This window comes from Hylobates moloch, unplaced genomic scaffold, assembly GCF_009828535.3.
Source record: "Hylobates moloch isolate HMO894 unplaced genomic scaffold, HMol_V3 SCAFFOLD_6, whole genome shotgun sequence".
In the NCBI taxonomy this organism is placed as follows: Eukaryota; Metazoa; Chordata; class Mammalia; order Primates; family Hylobatidae; genus Hylobates; species Hylobates moloch.
This window is the reverse complement of record NW_026652281.1, coordinates 131840587-131859986: the sequence shown is the minus strand read 5'-3', so window position 1 is coordinate 131859986 and position 19400 is coordinate 131840587. Positions and strand designations below refer to the sequence as shown.

The 19400-nt window shown below is 46.0% G+C and overlaps 1 protein-coding gene across 3 annotated transcripts in view; it reads right to left on the bottom strand.

The window, feature by feature from the left end:
- The window catches only part of LARP1 (La ribonucleoprotein 1, translational regulator), a 63496-nt gene that overhangs the window by 10135 nt on the left and 33961 nt on the right, over positions 1-19400 (bottom strand). Inside the window, exons 2-15 of one of the 3 annotated variants that reach the window (XM_032158454.2) lie at positions 16876-16937; positions 16552-16617; positions 14458-14632; positions 13516-13644; positions 13239-13439; positions 12977-13139; positions 11921-12065; positions 7685-7853; positions 7402-7571; positions 5042-5434; positions 4026-4149; positions 3694-3899; positions 3132-3238; positions 1400-1551 (exon numbers count right to left, since the gene is read on the bottom strand). In XM_032158454.2, coding sequence (XP_032014345.1) covers positions 1400-1551; positions 3132-3238; positions 3694-3899; positions 4026-4149; positions 5042-5434; positions 7402-7571; positions 7685-7853; positions 11921-12065; positions 12977-13139; positions 13239-13439; positions 13516-13644; positions 14458-14632; positions 16552-16617; positions 16876-16937 — 2262 coding nt within the window. The remainder of the gene's footprint in view (positions 1-1399; positions 1552-3131; positions 3239-3693; positions 3900-4025; positions 4150-5041; positions 5435-7401; positions 7572-7684; positions 7854-11920; positions 12066-12976; positions 13140-13238; positions 13440-13515; positions 13645-14457; positions 14633-16551; positions 16618-16875; positions 16938-19400) is intronic. The other 2 variants (XM_032158456.2, XM_032158455.2) reach the window with 2 other exon arrangements.

The window sequence follows — 19400 nt, the reverse complement described above, 5'->3', positions numbered from 1 at the left end:
TACTTCAATATAAAATTCCAAAATTTCCACTTTGGAAAACTGTGTTTAATTTTGTCAAAGGGTTAAACATGGTTACCCCATGACCCAGCAGTACTACTCTTCCATCCAAAATAAAGGAGAAGCTATGTCTACAGGAAACCCATATGTGAATATGCCCAGTAGCATTATTCACAATAGACAAAAAGTAGAAACAACCCAAATGCCAATCAACTGATGAATGGATACACAAAATGTGATACATCCATATGATGGAATATGATTTGGCAACAAAAAGAATAAAGTACTGATGCATGCCATGACATGAACCTTGCTGTGTATTTGTTAGTATACCAAATATACTAGGGGGAAGAGGCCAGTAACAAAGGACCACATACAGTATAATTTATGTGAAATGTCCAGAATAGGCAAATCCTTAGAGACAGAAAGTAGATTAGTAGTTTCATAGGGCTGGGAGGATTTTGGGGGTTTGCATGTATAATGAGTATGACTGGTAAGGGGCATAGCATTTTGGGGGGTAATGGAAATGTTCTAATATTGATTCTGGTGATGGGCACACAACTATATGAATATACTTAGAGCTATTACATTGTATACTTTAGGTATGCTGCATCATATATAAATTATATCCCAATAAAGCTGTTATTACACATAGAGTAAGAAAGAGAGAAGTGAAGTGGATGGATCAAGAATTTAGCAGCCATGTTTTGTTGAATGAAAGGGGATGAATGAGTTAGTAACTACAGGTGACTAGTTAGATTGGTTTTGTGCATCTTTACAGCCAACCTATCAGAATACTAAAAGAGTGGGGACAGGCAAGAGCATCTAGACAGGCTCTTTCCTTACACTATCAGCTAGAGGGGGGATCAGCAAACTACTTTTGTAAAGGGACAGAGAACAAATATTTCAGGCTTTACAGAAGACATAAAGTCTCTGGCACAGATCTTTTTTTCTTACAACCCCTTAAAAATGTAAAAACTATCCTTAGCTCCAAAGCCGTATGAAAACAGAATACTGCCTGGATTTGACTCACAGGCCACAGTTTGGCAACCTTTGTTCTAGAGAGCATATGCCACCTTTTGTGATGGACAGTGGACTAGGCCTGACAATGGCTGAGTCAGTAATCTTGCCAGAGATACGGAAATACTTAATTGACAGCTTTAATAATCAATAGAGGAAGATCAAGGAACACGAATGTTGTGAGTGCCATATTCCCCTAGCTTCCTACAGTTTAAAACTACCTGGCCCGAGTCTACCTTCAGTCCTTCTTGCTATAACGTCATGTCTTTTTTTGCTCTGAAGTCAGAGAAAAGAGTCACCTATCCCCGTATCCCCTAACCCTTACACTCTGGGTCTAAATAAGGGGCCCAGAGGCTCGTCCCCTGCCCCCCGCACCTCTTACCATTAAGGCAGCGCCTACGATACTTATGGTAGACGTGTTGTGTGAAGCCATTTTCCTTGAGCAGTTCATGGGAAGGATGCTGGAACTTGGGCAATGACTGAGGGGTACAGCCATAGCTGCCAACTGTAGGCGTCCCTTCTGAGGGGCTGGAGCTACAGAAACCACAAAAAATAACTGTCACCAGGTTCCCCACAGCAACCCCACCATAAGGTTAGGAGGGGTTCCTCTGATCCATTCTGTCAGCCAAGATCCATCCTCTCACCGAGTATCAAACAAGGAGGCCCAGTTACAGGCCTTTAACTTATATCCATGGGTCTGATTAACTCTGCATCAACTCTCAAGAGGGTTTTACAGAGGATACTGAGGCTTACAGAGATGAGGAGACTCATCCAGGGTCATAAGACTATTTAATGGCAGAAACGTGTCCAATGATAAAACCTGAACTTTTAACCATTTATTAACTTTAAGCATTTAACCTTTTAATGAGCCATCATGGGTCAAAACCCATCTACAGTGAACCCTTGAACAACATGGGTTTGAAATGCATGGATCCATGCGTGGGTCCACTTATATGCAGATTTCTTCCACCTTTGCCACTCTTGAGACAGCAAGACCAACCCCTCCTTCTCAGCCTGCTCAATGTGAAGACCACGAGGTTGAGGACCTTTATGATGATTCCCCTTTGCCACTCGAGACAGCAAGACCAACCCCTCCTTCTCAGTCTGCTCAACATGAAGACCACGAAGATGAAGACCTTTATGATGATTCTACTTCCACTTACTGAACAGTAAATATTTTCTCTTATGATTTTAACTTTTATTTTAGGTTCAGAGATGTGTACAGGTTTGTTAAGTAGGTAAATTGTACCTCACTCTCTTCCCTCTCCCCACCCCCAAGTAGGCCCCAGTGTCTGTTGTTCCCTTCTTTGTGATTTTCTTAGTAATATTTTTTCTTTAGCTTATTGTAAGAATACAGTATGTAATATATATAATATGCAAAACGTGCTAACTGACTATATGTTATTGGTAAGGCTTCTGGTTAAGAGTAGGCTTTTGGAGAGTCAAAAGTTATACATGGATTTTCAACTGTGTGAAGGGTGGGCACCCCAGGCCCTTTGTTGTTCAAAGATCAATTGTATATTTTCTTCAAAAGCATGCCTATTTGCAGTCTGTGCCATCTCTGCAGGGAGTAGAGAGCATTGGTCATAGGTAGGTGGCTCTCAAAGCTTGTTTTGGGAAACAGGAAACACGCTGGGGCCATCTTACCGAAATAAATAAAAAAGAGTGTGGGCCCTACCCCAAGAAGCAGGGTCAGCAGATACAGGTTGGGGCCAATAAATATGTATTTTTTTAATTTTTAAAACTTTTCAGGTAGCCTCCCAAAACACAGTAGGCTCAGAGAGACTGCCAGAAATCTGTTTATTCAACTACCTGGCTATTCTTCCTCAGGTAGAAAGTAGATACCCAGGCTTGGAAACGAATTCAGAGAGATTTTCTCTCTGCATGTATGAAAATCTGGTCTCATGTGACTGCCACACCACTTCTTTAGGAAAAAAGCCTTCCCCTCGTTCCCAGGTCCTGGGCTGAGCTTTCCACACCACTGGTTTTTTTAAAACCTCTTAGATGAGGGTCCCTTTAATTTTCAGACCAATCTTCTTGGTCCAGTCAATTTCATGGCTCACCCACCCATCCCACAGGCAGCCTGATGACTCTTCCCCCACTGCCCCAGGTACCTGATGGAAGCAGTACGGGGCCTGTGCTCACGGGAATCCATCACCCAGCCCACATGGCTCTCCAAGGGTGGGTTTGAACTGTGTCTTGTCTTTCTTTTTCGAGGCATCTGCAAAGGTTAGCCCAGGGTTTGTTACCGTTTGTACTGCTACAACTCTGAGGAGCATCAAGCACTTGTAGGACTAAGACGGGCATGATTTCTCACATTTTACAACAGCATTTTCATATTCATTCTCTTATAAAGTTCACGGTGGTGAGCTAGGAACTGGTATGCCTATTTCAAACAGGTGAAGAAATCAAGGTTTGGGAATGAAGTGATTTGCCCAAGGACTCATACCTGGTCAATCCTCCTTAGGCCTTTCTACATGGGGCCACCACTCCCACACCCAGTATATTTTGCAGATGTGGCCACCTAATCCTAGGTGAGCCCACCAGCCTCAGAACACAGAGCAGGTGAAGGATTTAGCACTTCCTTGGCTCAGACAAGGCAAGGGAGAGAAGCAAAGCACTGGAATGCAATGAAGTAGACGCAAGACTCTGAGCAGCCCGATAGGAATGCCTCACCTTGGCATCCAGTGTCCGTCCTTCTTTCACCACTGGGTAAAACCGTGATGTCTGGCTTGAGTCTTTGAGCTGTGGTGTCCGGGGAGTGCGAGGGGTCCTGGTGTTGCGGTAGTTTGGTGACTCTGGGACAGTGGTTGGTAGAGAGCGGGCGATGGTGGAGGGCTCAGGAGCACCAAACAACTTGTTGGCCAGGGCATCCGTAGGAACTGCAGAGGCAGAGAGAGAAGTCAGGAAGCAGGGAAAGGCCTGTGGCATCCACCCTGGGATAGCCCCCAGTCCAAGGGCCCTAGACCCTCTCACCCATGTCAGGATCTCAGGTGTCTGCTTCTCACCTTGCTGGAACCGAGGTGGCCCAGGAGGAACTTCCTGGTTGGGATCCACAGGGGGCTCAGGGGTCAGTGTGTCAAACTGCTCCCGACTGATCATATTGACCTTTTTGAAGTTCTCGACTTCTTGCTGCAGAGGTCATGAGATGGGTGTGGAAAGATGTAAGTAAGCAGGCTGCTCTAGCCTGTTTAAGGAATCAAGACTGGCAGGAAGTTGGAGAGGGCAGCTCCCACGTCAACATACGTGGAATTCTGGTCCCCAGGCTCTCAGCTGCCCAGTCACCATTCCTCACCCCAGTTACCTTGGCACAAGTGTGCTAGCCCAGAAGAAGACAGTGCTTACCCTGCCCTCCCTGTAGTAATACTGAGATCAGGCTGACGGTAGCTCCTCAGGAACTCACTACAGACTCTCCCCTGAAAGCTCCAGTGGTTCCCCATCTCTCTTTCTGCTACTGCCTTATCACACAGTGGCTGGGCAACTCTCCTTCCTCCTTACTTCCAGGAAACGCACTGCTACTTGTTACAAAGGCTCACCCTAGGACAACCTACCACCAAACATACCCACTCTGTAAAATCCCACAACAGAGATGTTTTGACTGTTTCCAGGCAGCAGCAATTTTTCAAAAGACCTATCTTTTCTCCATTTTCCATACTCAACACAAGCTTCTTAAAAGGCTTCTAAATTTTTAGAAGCCTAAATATTTAAGACTAGAAATAACAATTTAACCCTTTTTCTATTCCCCACAAAAGTGTCTAGCAAACTGTCATAATATTAACTATGGATCCGCAGTTAGGATAATAATCACCCCTGCCTCACCTGAAGAGTTTGCAGTGTTTACACATCACTCCTCACTCCTAATGCCCAAGCTAGATGTCAGTCATCATCCCCTTCCCATATATAAAAATTCTGAGACTCTGAATTATAAGGACCTGCCTAAAGTTGCACAGCTAATCAGTCTTCCTCTTCTCCGTACAATACAGGCACCCCAGGCTCCACACTCACTGCTATGTCCAAGCCTCACCTTGATCTGGGAATACTCAGGTTCAAACTTTTCAGCCCACAGGTCCTGCTCATAGTAGAAGAGGCCATCGTTAATGACCTTGGCCAGCTCGGCGCTCATCTTGGCACGCGAGGTGTGGTTGCCTGTGCGGTCCCCCCCTGGGTGCCGGCGCATGTAATGTGGTGTCTGGGTGACAATGAGGATCTTGTTGACATCCCTGTCATCAATCTCATAGTCAGATTCCTCATCAGACCAGGCAGTAAAGGTGTTCTTCCGCCCATCCATCTGTTCCATCTCCTCGTCAAACAGAAAATCCAGTTCCTCTTGCTCATCCTGATCCTTGGACATCAGCTGCTGGGAAGGCAGATGCTGAGGCAGAGAGGTCAGGTGGGCAAATCTGGACTCCTCTGACTTCTAAAATAGGACAGACGAAGGGGAAAAGGAATCAACAGAGATCCTTGGCCCAGATTCTGTAGCTATACCATGAGAGGGAAGCTCCAGCCCCTCAGCATGAGACTGTTCAACTATGACCCTGGTAACACCAGCAGGTCACAAGTGTCATCCTGGGAGTCAGCTTTATGACTATGAGAAAGGATGTCTCATAGAAGTCCAGGTTCCTCCACTCACAGCTCATATCACAGTCATGCACAAACAACTAGATGATGACTTCTCTATAGGCAGGAACTGTGCTCTCATTTACCTTTATATCCTACATAGCACCTAGCTTACAAGTGGACATACAGAAGTTCAGCAGGTTGATTCATCCATTTATCCATCTACTCAACATCTCCCAATAAACTGGAAGCTCCATGATCCACAGCTGCCTTGCTTTCCATTATATACTCAGTACCTAGATAGGGATCTGGTAATAGCAGATGTTCAATTATATAATAAATGAGGGAGTATCCATTAGTCCTAAGCTCTGTATGAAAAACCTAAAAGCAGAATAATAAGACAAGGTCCTTGTTACTTAGGGAGCTCAGTGGGAGAAAGTCAACCAAACAGCCAACTGCATTGTGGTATGGTAAAGGCTATAAGCAGGTTTGTGGAAGCACACAGTGAAAGAAGCTTAGTCAACTGTGACTAAGAATGGTTACAGAAGGCCTCCTTCAAGAAGTGACTACCACAGGATGAACATAAGTAAGCCAGATGAAGACAGGGACAGAGTATGCTAGGCAGAAAGAACACCATTGTTCCAAAGGCAAGAGAAGACAGGGTGCCTTCAGCAAAGAAAAACTATTTGTTTTGATAGACTGAATATCAGACGCTGAGAGAGAAGCATCTGTCTAAACTCACAGTATTTATTCAAAAGTAGATTCCGTGCTGTGCCAAGAGCTTCCCACATAAACTCTAAACCTATCTTTTTTTAAGGTTTAAGATAGACCAGGTCGGAGTAGGGGCTCTAATTCTGGAATGGGAGCTAAGTCTGACCCGTTTCAAACAAAACTTCATAGGCCTGGACTTTGTAAAACCCTTATCCACTTACTACCTTTCTCCTCATGTCTCTGGCTGGATCTCCAACACTTTTTGAGGGCTGAAGCCACAACTGTGAGGAATTCTGTGTATAAACAGGCAGGCAAGAGAAAGGAGATGAGAGGTAATCACTATGGGAAAATAGATAAGGGAGTATAGAATTCCATAGACCCAAAGTTCAAGGTCAAGTCTGAAGTCTCCTCACAAGCCCCAGGCCAGAGGTCTCCAAAGTGGGTGACGGTGAGCAGGTATGTGGAGAAAAATTCAGCACTTAAAAAGGAAGTAGTAATTTTAGTTAGAGATTGTAATACTTCTTTAACAGTGAACTTCATCTGTTTATATATATAAGCTATTATCTAGAATATTCTAACCTCTCCTTCCTTTCATCTGCAGATGGGGAAACTGAAGCCTTGAGGTATGAAACAGGCTTCCCAAGGTCACCTTGCCATTAGTGCAGCAGACCTGTGTAGACTAACTCCATATTTGGGCCATGCATCTGCTCCCTCTTTTGAGGACCTAAGGGGCTTACATATGTGATAGTGGGGACATACTCAGGGAAAAGACACTGAAAATGCAGCCCCAGAAATTCAGAGGGAGCAAAAAGAAGAGCCAAGAATCAAGAAGCCCGAAACATCGCTGCCAGATGCTGCATGATCCCTTATAAAAAATGTCACCGAGGAACTCACACAGTAGGGCGCCCTAAAGGGTGGTTCCCCACAGGAAATGGACACAGGCCAAATCAACCTTTCTGTAGCCACTACTGGTAACTTCAACTCACACTATGAATCCGAACTACCCAGATTTCCTGCCGGCCCCTCAGAGCTAGAGTGCTGTGCCCATGTGTTATCCCCTTCAAGCACCCTAGCTCAGAGTGCTAGAACCAAGGCAAGGGACAAGGCCTCACTCACCTTGGGCCGTGCTGGGGAAGGCCGAGGCCTCTTCTTCACTTCAATCCAGTTCTCAGAATCCAGATCAGGCAGGCTGGCAGACAGGCCCTTGGGTAGTGTCTTTAGGTTGCTGACCTCCTCTGTTTTGGTTGGCACTGGGGTGACTGCACGAGGAGAGCCAGGTGCCGACTCTAAAGGGTGGAAAGGTGAAGTCCTCATCCCTCCAGGCCTCCTCCTGATGCCAGCCCTGAGGAGGACTGTTGCCCGGAGGACAAGGGCAATCCTCACGCCAGCAAGTACCTACCTGTCTCCTTTTGGTAGTGCTGACGGGGGACAAATTCAGGGCAGTTGAGAAGCTGGGAGAAATCAGTCTGTGAATAATCCACTATTGGGGGAAGAGGCCACTTTTCTGGTTCCTCCCTCCTACGAACTTTCTCATCAACGATCTCCACCACCTTGCTGTCTTTTAGGGCCTGCAGGGGAGGAGGAGGAAGAGGGGATTAAGAAGAAAATCTTGGACAGAAAGATCTTGGAAATGGTGGACAACTGGGTTCCCCTGAGCTTGGTATGAGTCCAATGCTACCAGTAACATAAGAAAATTGGCACCATCTTCCACAACTGGTAGATAATGTGAGATGTTCAAACTTATAGGAGGTACCAGCATAATAAAAACACCTACCCTTTTACTCTTTGAGGCTGCAATCCTACTTCCAGTAATCTGCCCTAGAGAACACTTGCACAAACAGGGAGCAGTATGTATAATATCTGGACAAAAAGCCATTCACAGTAACACTGGAGTAGAACAAGAACTGTAAAATACTTAACTTGCCATCGCATAGGCAATTTAAATATTTACAGCATATGCATGAGGGAACACTACTCAGACATTAAAAAACTTTACACGTCGGGCACGGTGGCTCACATCTATAATCCTAGCACTTTGGGAGGCCAAGGCGGGCAGATAACAAGGTCAAGACATCGAGACCATCCTGGCCAACATGGTGAAACCCCATCTCTACTAAAAATACAAAAATTAGCTGGGCGTGGTGGAAGGCGCCTATAGTCGCAGCTATTTGAGAGGCTGAGGCAGGAGAATCGCTTGAACCCAGGAGGTGGAGGTTGCAGTGAGCCGAGATGGCGCCACTGCATTCCAGCCTGGGTGACAGGGCAAGACTCCATCTCAAAAAAACAAAAAAACAACCAACTTTACATGTGCTGAGGTGGCTAAACCCACAAAATATTAATCAAAAAAGCGGGCTGGGTACAGTGGCTCACACCTGTAATCCCAACATTTTGGGAGGTCAAGGTGGATAGATTGCTTGAGCAAAGGAGTTCAAGACCAGCCTAAGCAAAATAGCGAGACTCCATCACTACAAATCGTCAAAAAAATTAGCTGGGCATGGTGGCTGGCACACATCTGTGGTCCCAGCTACTTGAGGGCCTAGGTGGTTGAGGCTGCAGTGAGCTTTGATAACACCACTGTACTAACTCCAGCCTGGGGAAAAGAGCAAGACCCAGTCTCAAGAAAACAACCAAAAAAAATACAAAAAATTAGCCGGGCGCGGTGGCGGGCGCCTGTAGTCCCAGCTACTCGGGGGGCTGAGGCAGGAGAATGGCGTGAACCCAGGAGGCGGAGCTTGCAATGAGCCGAGACTGCGCCACTGCACTCCGGGCTGGGTGAAAGAGCGAGACTCCGTCTCAAAAAAAAAAAAAAATCCATCTATAGGAGCAGCAGTTGAAAAAACCATGGAGCATTCCACACAATGGTTAACTATGCAACTGTACACAGGAATGAGGAATATCTTTCTGTTATATACTGCTACTTTGCAGTTGGCTCCCAGATATATTAAGTGAAAACAAAAAAGAATTGAAGAAATGCATGTGTTGTATATTTCCATTTACCAAGGATACAAATACATACAGAGGCATTTGCTTTTTTCTTAAATGGAAAGGTTCTAAAAAGTTTGCCTATAAGAGAAGAAAGGGTGTAAGTGACAGAATTTAAGTCAGACATCTATGACTATACCATGCTGAGACTCTAGAACCATGTAAATGTTTTACACAAATGTAAAACAACTTAGAAAATTATAGGAGTAGGGAGAAAGCAATCTCTAAAACTTGGAAGCAAAATAAAACTAATATATATATATATCAATTTAAATGTGAAACCACACAAAGATTCTTTTGAATGACTTGAAGATACAGTTATTTGACTGTATAAGTGGAAAAACTGTTTTCAGTGGTAGTGGAGGTATTGTAAGAATAATGTAGAGCTTGGCACAATGGCTCACGCCTGTAATCCCAACACTTTGGAAGCCGAAGTGAGAGGATGGCTCAAGCCCAGAATTTCAGACCAGCCTGGGCAACACTGCGAGACCTCATCTCTATAAAAAATTTAAAAATTAGCCACACATGGTGGTGCGCACCTGTAATCCCAGCTACTCAGGAGGCTGAGGCAAGAGGATTGCCTGATGTCAGGCAGTTGAGGCTGCAGTAAGCCATGATCACACCACTGCAATCCAGCCTGTGAGAGCAAGACCCTCTCTCTTTAAAAAAGGAAAAAAAAAGGAAAAAAAAAAAGACTGTAGACATACTGTGAAATAAAACAAAATGAGTAATTATGTTGGTATCATTAGGAATTAAGATTATGGGCATGGGAGAAAGGAGTAGGTAAAATAAAAGACCCACAAGGTTAAGTAAAGACCATTTTAATAGAAAATACCAGAATAGGCCAGGCGCAGTAGCTCACGCCTGTAATCCCAGCACTTTGGGAGGCCGAGGTGGGTGGATCACCTGAGGTCAGGAGTTCGAGACCAGCCTGGCCAACATTGTAAATCCCTGTCTCTACTAGAAATACAAAATTAGCTGGGTGTGGTGATGCATGTCTGTAATACCAGCTACTTGGAAGGCTGAGGCAGGAGAATTGCTTAAACCTGGGAGGTGGAGGTTGCAGTGAGCTGAGACCATGCTGCTGCACTCCAGCCTGGGCAACAAGAGTGAAACTCCATCTCAAAAAAAAAAAAACCAAAAAACAGAATAACTCCATGATGTATTTTATCTCACCAAAAAACAAAAAAATCATCTAGAAAGAATGACCAACCAAGTAGCAATAAAGCACCCCTATAACTCAGACTGGTATCTAAATACCATTTCTCAAAAGAAAGGAACTAGAATTCCTTTTAAAAGTGGCCAATTCCAGATCTGGGGCAGGAAATGTGTAGGGTCCCACTGACCAAAGATGGGACAATTTGATCCAGTCCATTAACCGCAATGGACCAAAATAAATATGTTTGAACCCATAAGCTTATAATAACAAATGATACTAAAACAAACCACCAAATCTCACTGGTCACCTATGAAAGCTATTAGACATCAACTCATAATTCTGCAAACTGGCTAACAAAGGGAGGAAGATCAAACATTAATCTGCCCTTCCTGTACAAATTATACCTCTTGGTAACTGAACAGTTGATGAGGCAAAGTTACTTCTTGAAGAGGTATTCCAACTAATAAATGAAGACCGACTGATAGAATTAGTATATTGTCATTTTGCAATCCTAATGAACACTTGCTGGCAGCTTATATCACGAGACAATCAAATGAAATGTTATGTGCCACCTGAGAGAAAATACATCATTATGATAAAGTATTCTTGACAAGGAGGGGAAAAAACTTCAAAAGCTGAATCTGATCAGGCCTCTAGATCACCAATTTACAAAAAACTTGGAGTACAGATGAACATGTTAAAATGACATCCCTGTACCTTGTGGAAAATTCTACAGGATGTACAACTTAGTCTATTCAAATAATAAACGGCAAAGAAAAAGAAAAACAGAGGCAAGAGGAGACTTATAAGACAATACACAGGTCCTGTTTGTTTTTTGTAGAGACAGGGTCCTGCTATGTTACCCAGGCTAATCTTGAACTCCTGGGCTCATGTGACCCTCCCCTTGGCCTCCCAAAGTGCAGGGATTATAGGTGTGAGCCACTGCACCCAGCCTATAGGTCTTATTTGGATTCTGATTCTCACAAACTATGTATATATATGGCACCAATTGAGGTGAATCTGAACTAAATATTTGATGATATTAAGGAACTGTTAATATGTTAAACTGTTAATTTAGGTATGATAATGATATTGTGGCTATTTTCTTTTAACAAGTCTATCTTTTAGAAATCTATACTGAAATATTTGTGAACAAAATGTCAGGTTTTCTAGGATTTTCTTCAATGTAGTATGTGAAAATAAACAGATGAGGGTACAGATGGAATAAGATTAGCCATAAACTGATACTTGCTGAAGCTGACGATGGGCTCATTATACTGCTCTACTTTTGTTAAGTGTCTGACATTTTCCATAATGAGCAAGAAAGAGAGAGAAAGGAAGGAAGGAGGGAGAGGAGGAGACTAGCCAAGCCTTGAGACTTCAGCAGAAGTCATCAGATGATGGGTCTTCCAGAGCTTTCTGCCTTGGCCCAAATTCCAGCTCCCTAAGGACCTTTCTTTCCCCTGCATCCCAGCTCCAGGGAGGAAGACATACCGCAAAGATGAGTGAAATGTCAGTGGTAAGGGCCTGCACTCGGTGGAAGGAAGCAATAAGGGTGATGGGTAGGAAACCATCAGCATCCATTTTCCTTCGCAGGAAGAAGTCTCGCTCTAAATTGTCCACGCTGAAGTAGTATTCACTAAGTGGAGGGAAGAAGTAGTTATCACTGAGGGATTGGTGCATCAGTTTCATGAGTATGCCTTCCTTGTTCTGCTACACACCCCAGCAATCTCACACAGCCTCTGACCTACCCCATCCCTATCTTATATACCAACAGTGTTGAGGGCTGAAAAGAAATGATGTGATCCCTTCATGGCACCCTACCTTGCTTGGGTCAAATCACTCCTTCTGCCCTAAGCCCCTTGGCATGCCTGTCAAACTCCTCATCCTCCTTTAAATTCCAGTCCAAATATTGTTGGTCACTTTCTCTTCTGCTCCTAAAACACTTATAAACACTCCATTGCAACCATTTATTTTCTTGTATGACTTCCTTACTGGACTGAGAGACAATATATCAGAGTGGTTAAGAACAAAGATTCTATAATAGGACAGAAAAGGATTTAAATCTGTGCTTTGTTACTTACTAGCTGTGAGATTCTGTGCAAATTACTGGGCTGGTTTGCTTGTCTATAAACTGGGGCTAAAAGACGCAGTTCACAGGAATTCAACAGATAAGAACTGCAGGACTAAGATAATGCCCTACAACAATAAACATTGAGCCTGGCCGATGGTAAAGATTCAATAAATGTTAGTATTCTGTCAATGTTGTCATTACAAATGGAAGCACAGAAAGGGGTAAATTCTAAATATTTTCATTCCTTTTTGTAATGGTATAGTTTCTAACTTTCTAAAGGTAAATGTTGTACCACTTCTGTAATAAACAACGAGAATGTGGTATCACTTCTTTAATAAACAATGAGAAAAGCTATCTTTTCAGCCTGAGGCTGAAACTGCTGCTAAGCACCAGAAGGGCTTGCCCAGCTACGACACTCTAGCAACCCTTAACCTCTCACTCATTTCTCCAGGGTAAGAAGGCTTCCGCGCACTCACATCTGGCGCTTGATGTAGTCTTTGAGCAGTTCCTGATCCACGCTGTAAAGCTCGGTGCTGCTGACATTGTCAAAGTAGTAGGTGATGTTGTTCATGTACTTGGGTGTACGAGGCCCCTCCACACCATCAAACTTTCGGTAGCCAAACTGGTAGTCAAAATGGGCTATGGGGGAAATGGGTGCCATGAGGGAGAGGAGATTCCTGCCCACCACCCCCGCTGCACACCCTTGGACATCCCGGAGCCCAAAGGGGCCTCACGTACTTCGAGTGCCACCCCGGCCGCGTCCCCGGCCGCGACCACGCCCCCGTCCACGGCCACGGAAGGAAGCCCGCGCCCCACCAGCCCCATCACTCTTCACACTCGATGTCTCATCCTGGTCGTGCCAGGCAGGCTCCGGTTTGATCTCTGGTTGCCAGGCTGGGGTGGGGGGGGCCACGGGTACGTAGGTGGCAGACTCAGACCCTATGGGGAGAGGGGTACCAGGTCAGGCCTGAGGGTGTCTCCCAAGTCCAGGCCCTCCATAGTGGGTAGTGCATACCTTTGATCTCTCCGCGATTGGCAGGTATGTGTCTAGGCTCTGGCGGGCGAGTGGGGCGTGAAGCCAGTTTCTCTCTGGGCACTTCAGGCTTCATGTCTATTTGTAACGGAACCCACTTGTGTTTGTTTCCTGGGAGACAGCATGGGTACATGAGAAAGGCTTGAGGGAGAGGCCACTCCTAGCCAGCTCTACCCAACTCCTCCTCTTCTGCCCTGGACTTGGGCCCAAATCACAATCTGGTTACCTTGGGCAGATCCCTTTCCCACACATTAGCCCTCTTTTTCATCTCTAAAATAAGCTGGTCAGTGGCCCTCAGTGTATTAGAGACTCCTCGTTAACTCCCAAGATCAGTGTCTCCATGGCCACAGAATCCCCTTCTGGAGTCAGACACATGGCGGCCCAGAATGAAGACCATGCTTTCCAGACTCCCTATAGACAGGTGCCAAAACACTGCCTACGAGAGCTAAGCTGAAGTAACCAACTCCAGGTTCAGTCCCTAAAAGGAAAAGGGCCACCCTTCCCTCTTCCTTTCCTCCTAGCTAGAAGGAGAAGGAAATAGGAAGCCATCAGTGATGATATGAAGAACCAGTGTACCACAACAAGCTGAAGGGATTCCGGAGTTGCCATACCAGGCCTGGCGTATTTACACCAAGCTGTTACATCAAAGAAAGAAAGTTTTATCTTGTTTAAACCATGGTTACTCTAAATCAGCATTAGAGAAGCCAAAATTTCAGCAGGTTTTTTAAAAACTCTTGTGTTTGAGAGGAGGGACTGATTAATGACAGATGGTTGAAGACTGCTGTCTCACCAGCCTACATCCATCAGTTCCACACTGACTTTTCAGAGGGGGCACCTAAAGCTCCTCCAGCAGTCCCCTGGAGTCCTGACATTTCACAGTTCTACCCTGCCACCTTCTCCCAAGTCCTGCTCCCAGTCACTCACCTTTCTTCTTCTGCCCGCCTCGCTGGCAATCCTCATCTCCATTCTTTTCCTCCCCTGATTCATCCGATTTGGTTTTTGGACTCTCCTTACTATCACTTCCTTCTCCTTTCTCCTGTTCCTTCATGTCCTTCTTGGGTGGCAGTTTACGGGCAGGCTGAGGCTTGTGGGACTGTGGCTATAGCAGGAAGTAAAGTAACAGGGAAGTGAGTGTGAGTGCCTCATGGTATAGGAGGGAAGGCACTCCCTGTCACTAGAAAGGCAAGCAGGAGCCACAGCATGCAATGGCAGGCTGGGCGGGGTGTATTCTAAGGTCATTTTCACACCTGAGATGGTTTCACTGGGAAGCATGGTCAAATAGGCCAGAAGGTGGGAAGGCAACCTCTCTCCAGCTTCCAAGTCTAAGTGACAGAGACAACCTCAGGACAGCAGTGCTGAGGCTCACAGGGGCAAAATTATTCCCTGCAACAGGGCCATGTTGTCTAGGTAGTCTGTGGGAAGGAAGAGATGCCCTCTGGCCTATCAACAACAACCCTGTCTGTGAAGTAAAAGCGGCCACAGCCAGTGAGTAAAGACTCTAAGCCACTGGCCCAGAACAAAAGTGCTGGGAAGAAGAGAACTGACTAGGAGTCCTCTCTTTGCTAGGCCCGAAGAGAATTTTATAAGCTTCCCCAAGACATGTGGTCTGGAGGTCGGTGCTTGGCCTAATGACCACTCTCCTACTTCACTCAGAAAACCCAAGCGTAGTGATGGAGAACACAGGCTGGGGAATAATACAACACACCTGACTTCCAATCCCCACTTGGCCATCAAGGGCTAGTAATTAAACTCTGCAAGTCTCAGCAGCTTCATCTGTAAAATGGGAATTATAAAAGGACCTATCTCAGAGTCACTGTGAGGGTGAGATGAGATGACGAACGGGCAATTCAGCTGACCCTTGAATAAAATGGCTTTGAACTATGTGGGTCCACTTATACGCAGGACTTTAAAAAACCGAATGCAGATCAAAAATACAGTATTAGCAGGATGTGAAACCTGCATACACGGAAGGTCAACTTTTCATATATGTAGGTCCTGCAGGGCCAACTACAGGACTTGAGTATGCAAAGATTTTGGTATGCACAGAGGTCCCAGAACCAACACCTGCCACCAGCCCCGCCATGTATAACAAAGGAAAACTGTACTTGGCAGTCTCTGACACAAAGCAAAGGTTCAAATGATGACAGTTCTTAGCTATTTCAATGTTGCTCAGATTCTATTAACCATTCAGTTTAGAAAACAGAGGCCAGGGGGCTGGGGACGGTGGCTCACGCCTATAATCCCAGCACTTTGGGAGGCCCAGGCGAGCAGAGCACCTGAGGTCAGTGCAAGACCAGCCTGGCCAACATGGTGAAACCTCGTCTCTAAAAAATACAAAAATTAGCCAGGCATGATGGTGGGTGCCTGTAATCCCAGCCACTCGGGAGGCCGAGGTGGAAGAATCACTTGAACCTGGGAGGTGGAGGTTGCAGTAAGCCGAGATCACACCATTGCACTCCAGCCTGGGTGACAGAGTGAGAATCGCTTGAACCTGGGAGGCAGAGGCTGCAGTGAGCCGAGATCACACCATTGCACTACAGCCTGGGTGACTGAGCGAGACTCCATCTCAAAAAAAAAAAAAAAAAAAAAAAGAAAAGAAAAAATTGAGAGGCCAGGCATGGTGGCTCATGCCTATAATCCCAGCACTTTGGGAGGCTGAGGCGGGCAGATCACTTGAGGTCAGGAATTCGAGACCAGCCTGGCCAACATGGTGAAACCTTGTCTCTACTAAAAATTCAAAATTAGCCGGTCACGGTGGTGAGCGCCTGTAATCACAGCTACTCGGGAGGCTGGGGGAGGAGAATCACTTGAACCCAGGAGGTGGAGGTTGCAGTGAGCTGAGATTGTACCATGGCACTCCAACCTGGGCAAAAACAGTGAAACTCTGTTGGGGGGAGAAAAAAAAAAAAAGAAAGAAAACTGAGAAAGGTAAGAGCTGAGGCTCTCTGGAAGCTTGAGGAGCTAAATGTGAGTATGTCAACAGAGTTCAAACCTGCCTATCCTTCCACACAGACTCACCTGAACACTCTTGTGGGCTATCTCTCCAGGTGTGGGCCAGTTGATTGCATCTCCAAAGTCACCAACCTGCAGGGAACAAACACTATGAGGGCCCCAGAAGTGACCCTGCCTTTGCTATTCAGAGCCCCACCCAAGCTTCACCAAGAGATCAGAGGCCAAATCAGTCTGTTCACCAGGACCATTCACACCGGATACCCAGAAGGGGCTCCTCTGCAATTCACAGACAATCCAGAACTAGTTGGCAGTCCAGGAGCATTCACTAGAACAGGAAAGAGGCCACCAACTCCAAAAAGTCCCCTTGGGTTGCCCACTCTTATTCCTTACCTTGCTGCCTTTACGCTGTTTAGGAACAGCTGCCCTCACCACCTTGGCTGGAGCAGAGTGTTCTGTGGGAACAAGAAGGGAGAGATTAGTAATGCAAAGCCCATGTAAGGGGGCTACTGCCAGCTCCTCACCCTCATCACCGTCCCCACTCCACCAAGCAACCTGCAAGTTCCCAAAGGAGAAAGACACAGTAGAGAGGGGAAAGACATGTGCTCAAACACCAGTAACAATTTTACCAGCCCACTCCTGAAGAAGTCATAGAAAGTGAGATCATGCAAAGAGCCAGGAGCCAGCAGCCAGCAGCCAAAACCCAAGGAGTCCTGACTCAGGTGGCAGGCCCTCAGAGAGTATAGTTCCATAACAGAGACTGAGGCCTGGAGAAAGAAGTCCATGCCACCAGAGTCAGCACTATAACTCAGGGCTCCTGAATCATGGCAGATGACTGAAAGATCATTTCTGGCTCTAACATTCTAGAAGTTTGATGTAAGCAGACCAGGACTAGTGATCACTGGGAAGGCAAAGTAAAAACTCTAAGTGAGCCATCAAAAAATCTAGGGACCACACCAGGGCCGGCTGCTCAGGAAAGATTTTTGTCTGCCTTCTCAGCTTCCAAAGAAAAAGTGGGCTCCCACTTGACTCAACAGTCCTACCTCTAAGAATTTATCCTAATGATACAAATTAGACAAGAGTTATGTACAGAGATGTCCTACTAAAATATTACTTATAACTTCAAAAAATGGAAAACAACCTATATACCCCAAAATAGGGGACTGACTAAAGTTCATCCATTTTTAGAAAAGTTATGAAAAAGATAATGATCTCTACTAATAAAAAACTACGGACACAGTAAATGAAAACTTTGTGGCCAGGCGCAGTGGCTCACGCCTGTAATCCCAGCACGTTGGGGGCCAAGGCAGGTGGATCACCTGAGGTCAGGAGTTCGAGACCAGCCTGGCCAACATGGCGAAGCCCTGTCTCTACTCTATTAAAAATACAAAAAATTAGCTGGGCATGGTGGTGGGCACCTGTAATCCCAGCTACTTGGGAGGCTGAGGCAGGAGAATCACTTGAACCCGGGAGGCGGCAGTTGCAGTGAGCCGAGATAGTGTCATTGCACTCCAGCCTGGGCGACGGAGCAAGACTCTGTCTCAAAAAAGGGCCTGACTAAAGTTCATCCATTTTTGTTTGTTTTGAGACAGAGTCTTGCTCTGTCGCCCAGGCTGAAGTGCAGTGGCGCCATCTCGGCTCACTGCAACCCCTGCCTCCCAGGTTCAAGTGATTCTCCTGCCTCAGCCTCGCAAGTAGCTGGGACTACAAGTGCACGCCACCTTGCCCAGCTCATTTTTGTATTTTTAGCAGAGATGGGTTTCACCATGTTGGCCAGGCTGGTGTCAAATGCCTGACCTCAAGTAACCTGCCTGCCTCAGCCTCCCAAAGTGCTGGGATTACAGGCATCAGCCACCACACCTGCCTAAGTTTTTTTAAAATCCTTCTTGTAAAACAAAAATGTGCACATGCACACACATACAGTACAAACTCTAGAACAACATGTAAGAACTATCAGGGGCCAGGCGTGGTGGCTCACGCCTGTAATCCCAGCACTCTGGGAGGCCGAGGCTGGTGGATCACAAGGTCAGGAGGTCGAGACCATCCTGGCTAACACGGTGAGACCCCCCCCCCCCATCTCTATTAAAAATACAAAAAATTAGCCAGGCATGTTGGCGGGCACCTGTAGTCCCAGCTACTGGGGAGGCTAAGGCAGGAGAATGGTGTGAACCCAGGAGGCGGAGCCTGCAGTGAGCCGAGATCGTGCCACTGCACTCCATCCTGGGCGACAGAGTGAGACTCTGTCTCAAAAAATAAAAAATAAAAAAAAAGAACTATCAGGAATTAAATATAACATTTACAGCGACTTCAGTTTTTCAACAAAGACAGACAGGGGCTTTTATCAAAAACAACTGTCTTAATTTTTTTTTTTTAAAGGAAGTTATTCTAGTAGGTCCAGTCCCTTCTACACCCACACTTGCTTTCCCAACACCATTCTGAAAAACAAGAATTTCTGTATCCCTTCTTCCCCCAGAAACCCACAGAAAAAGATACACCCTGTGGCTCTGCTCACTGACTTCTCTCCTATCACTTAGCCTGTACTGTTGGCCAGCCATGCCAGGGCAAGCGCTGCCCCCAAACCCTGAGCAGCAGAGAAATTTGCCCGGCTGGCTTGGAAAGGAATGTTCTACACTCCTTGATCAGACCCATGTTCCCTTAATGAGTAGAGTGTCCTTGCCTGACTCCTCACTGTGAGGCCACTGCACTCCTGGCTTCCACCCCCTACCAGAGCCACTACCCCCTCAAGATACCCCACATGCCTTTGAGAGCTGGAGCTGTGGAACCCAGCCAACAGCATCCCACACCCCCAGCGCAGGGCAATGGTGAACCAGAAAATCTCAATCCCAAGAGGATAGAGTTCTTAGGCCCAAGGAGCCATTCTGCACCCATACTCCTGGGACTCCTGGGTTAGCCTGGAT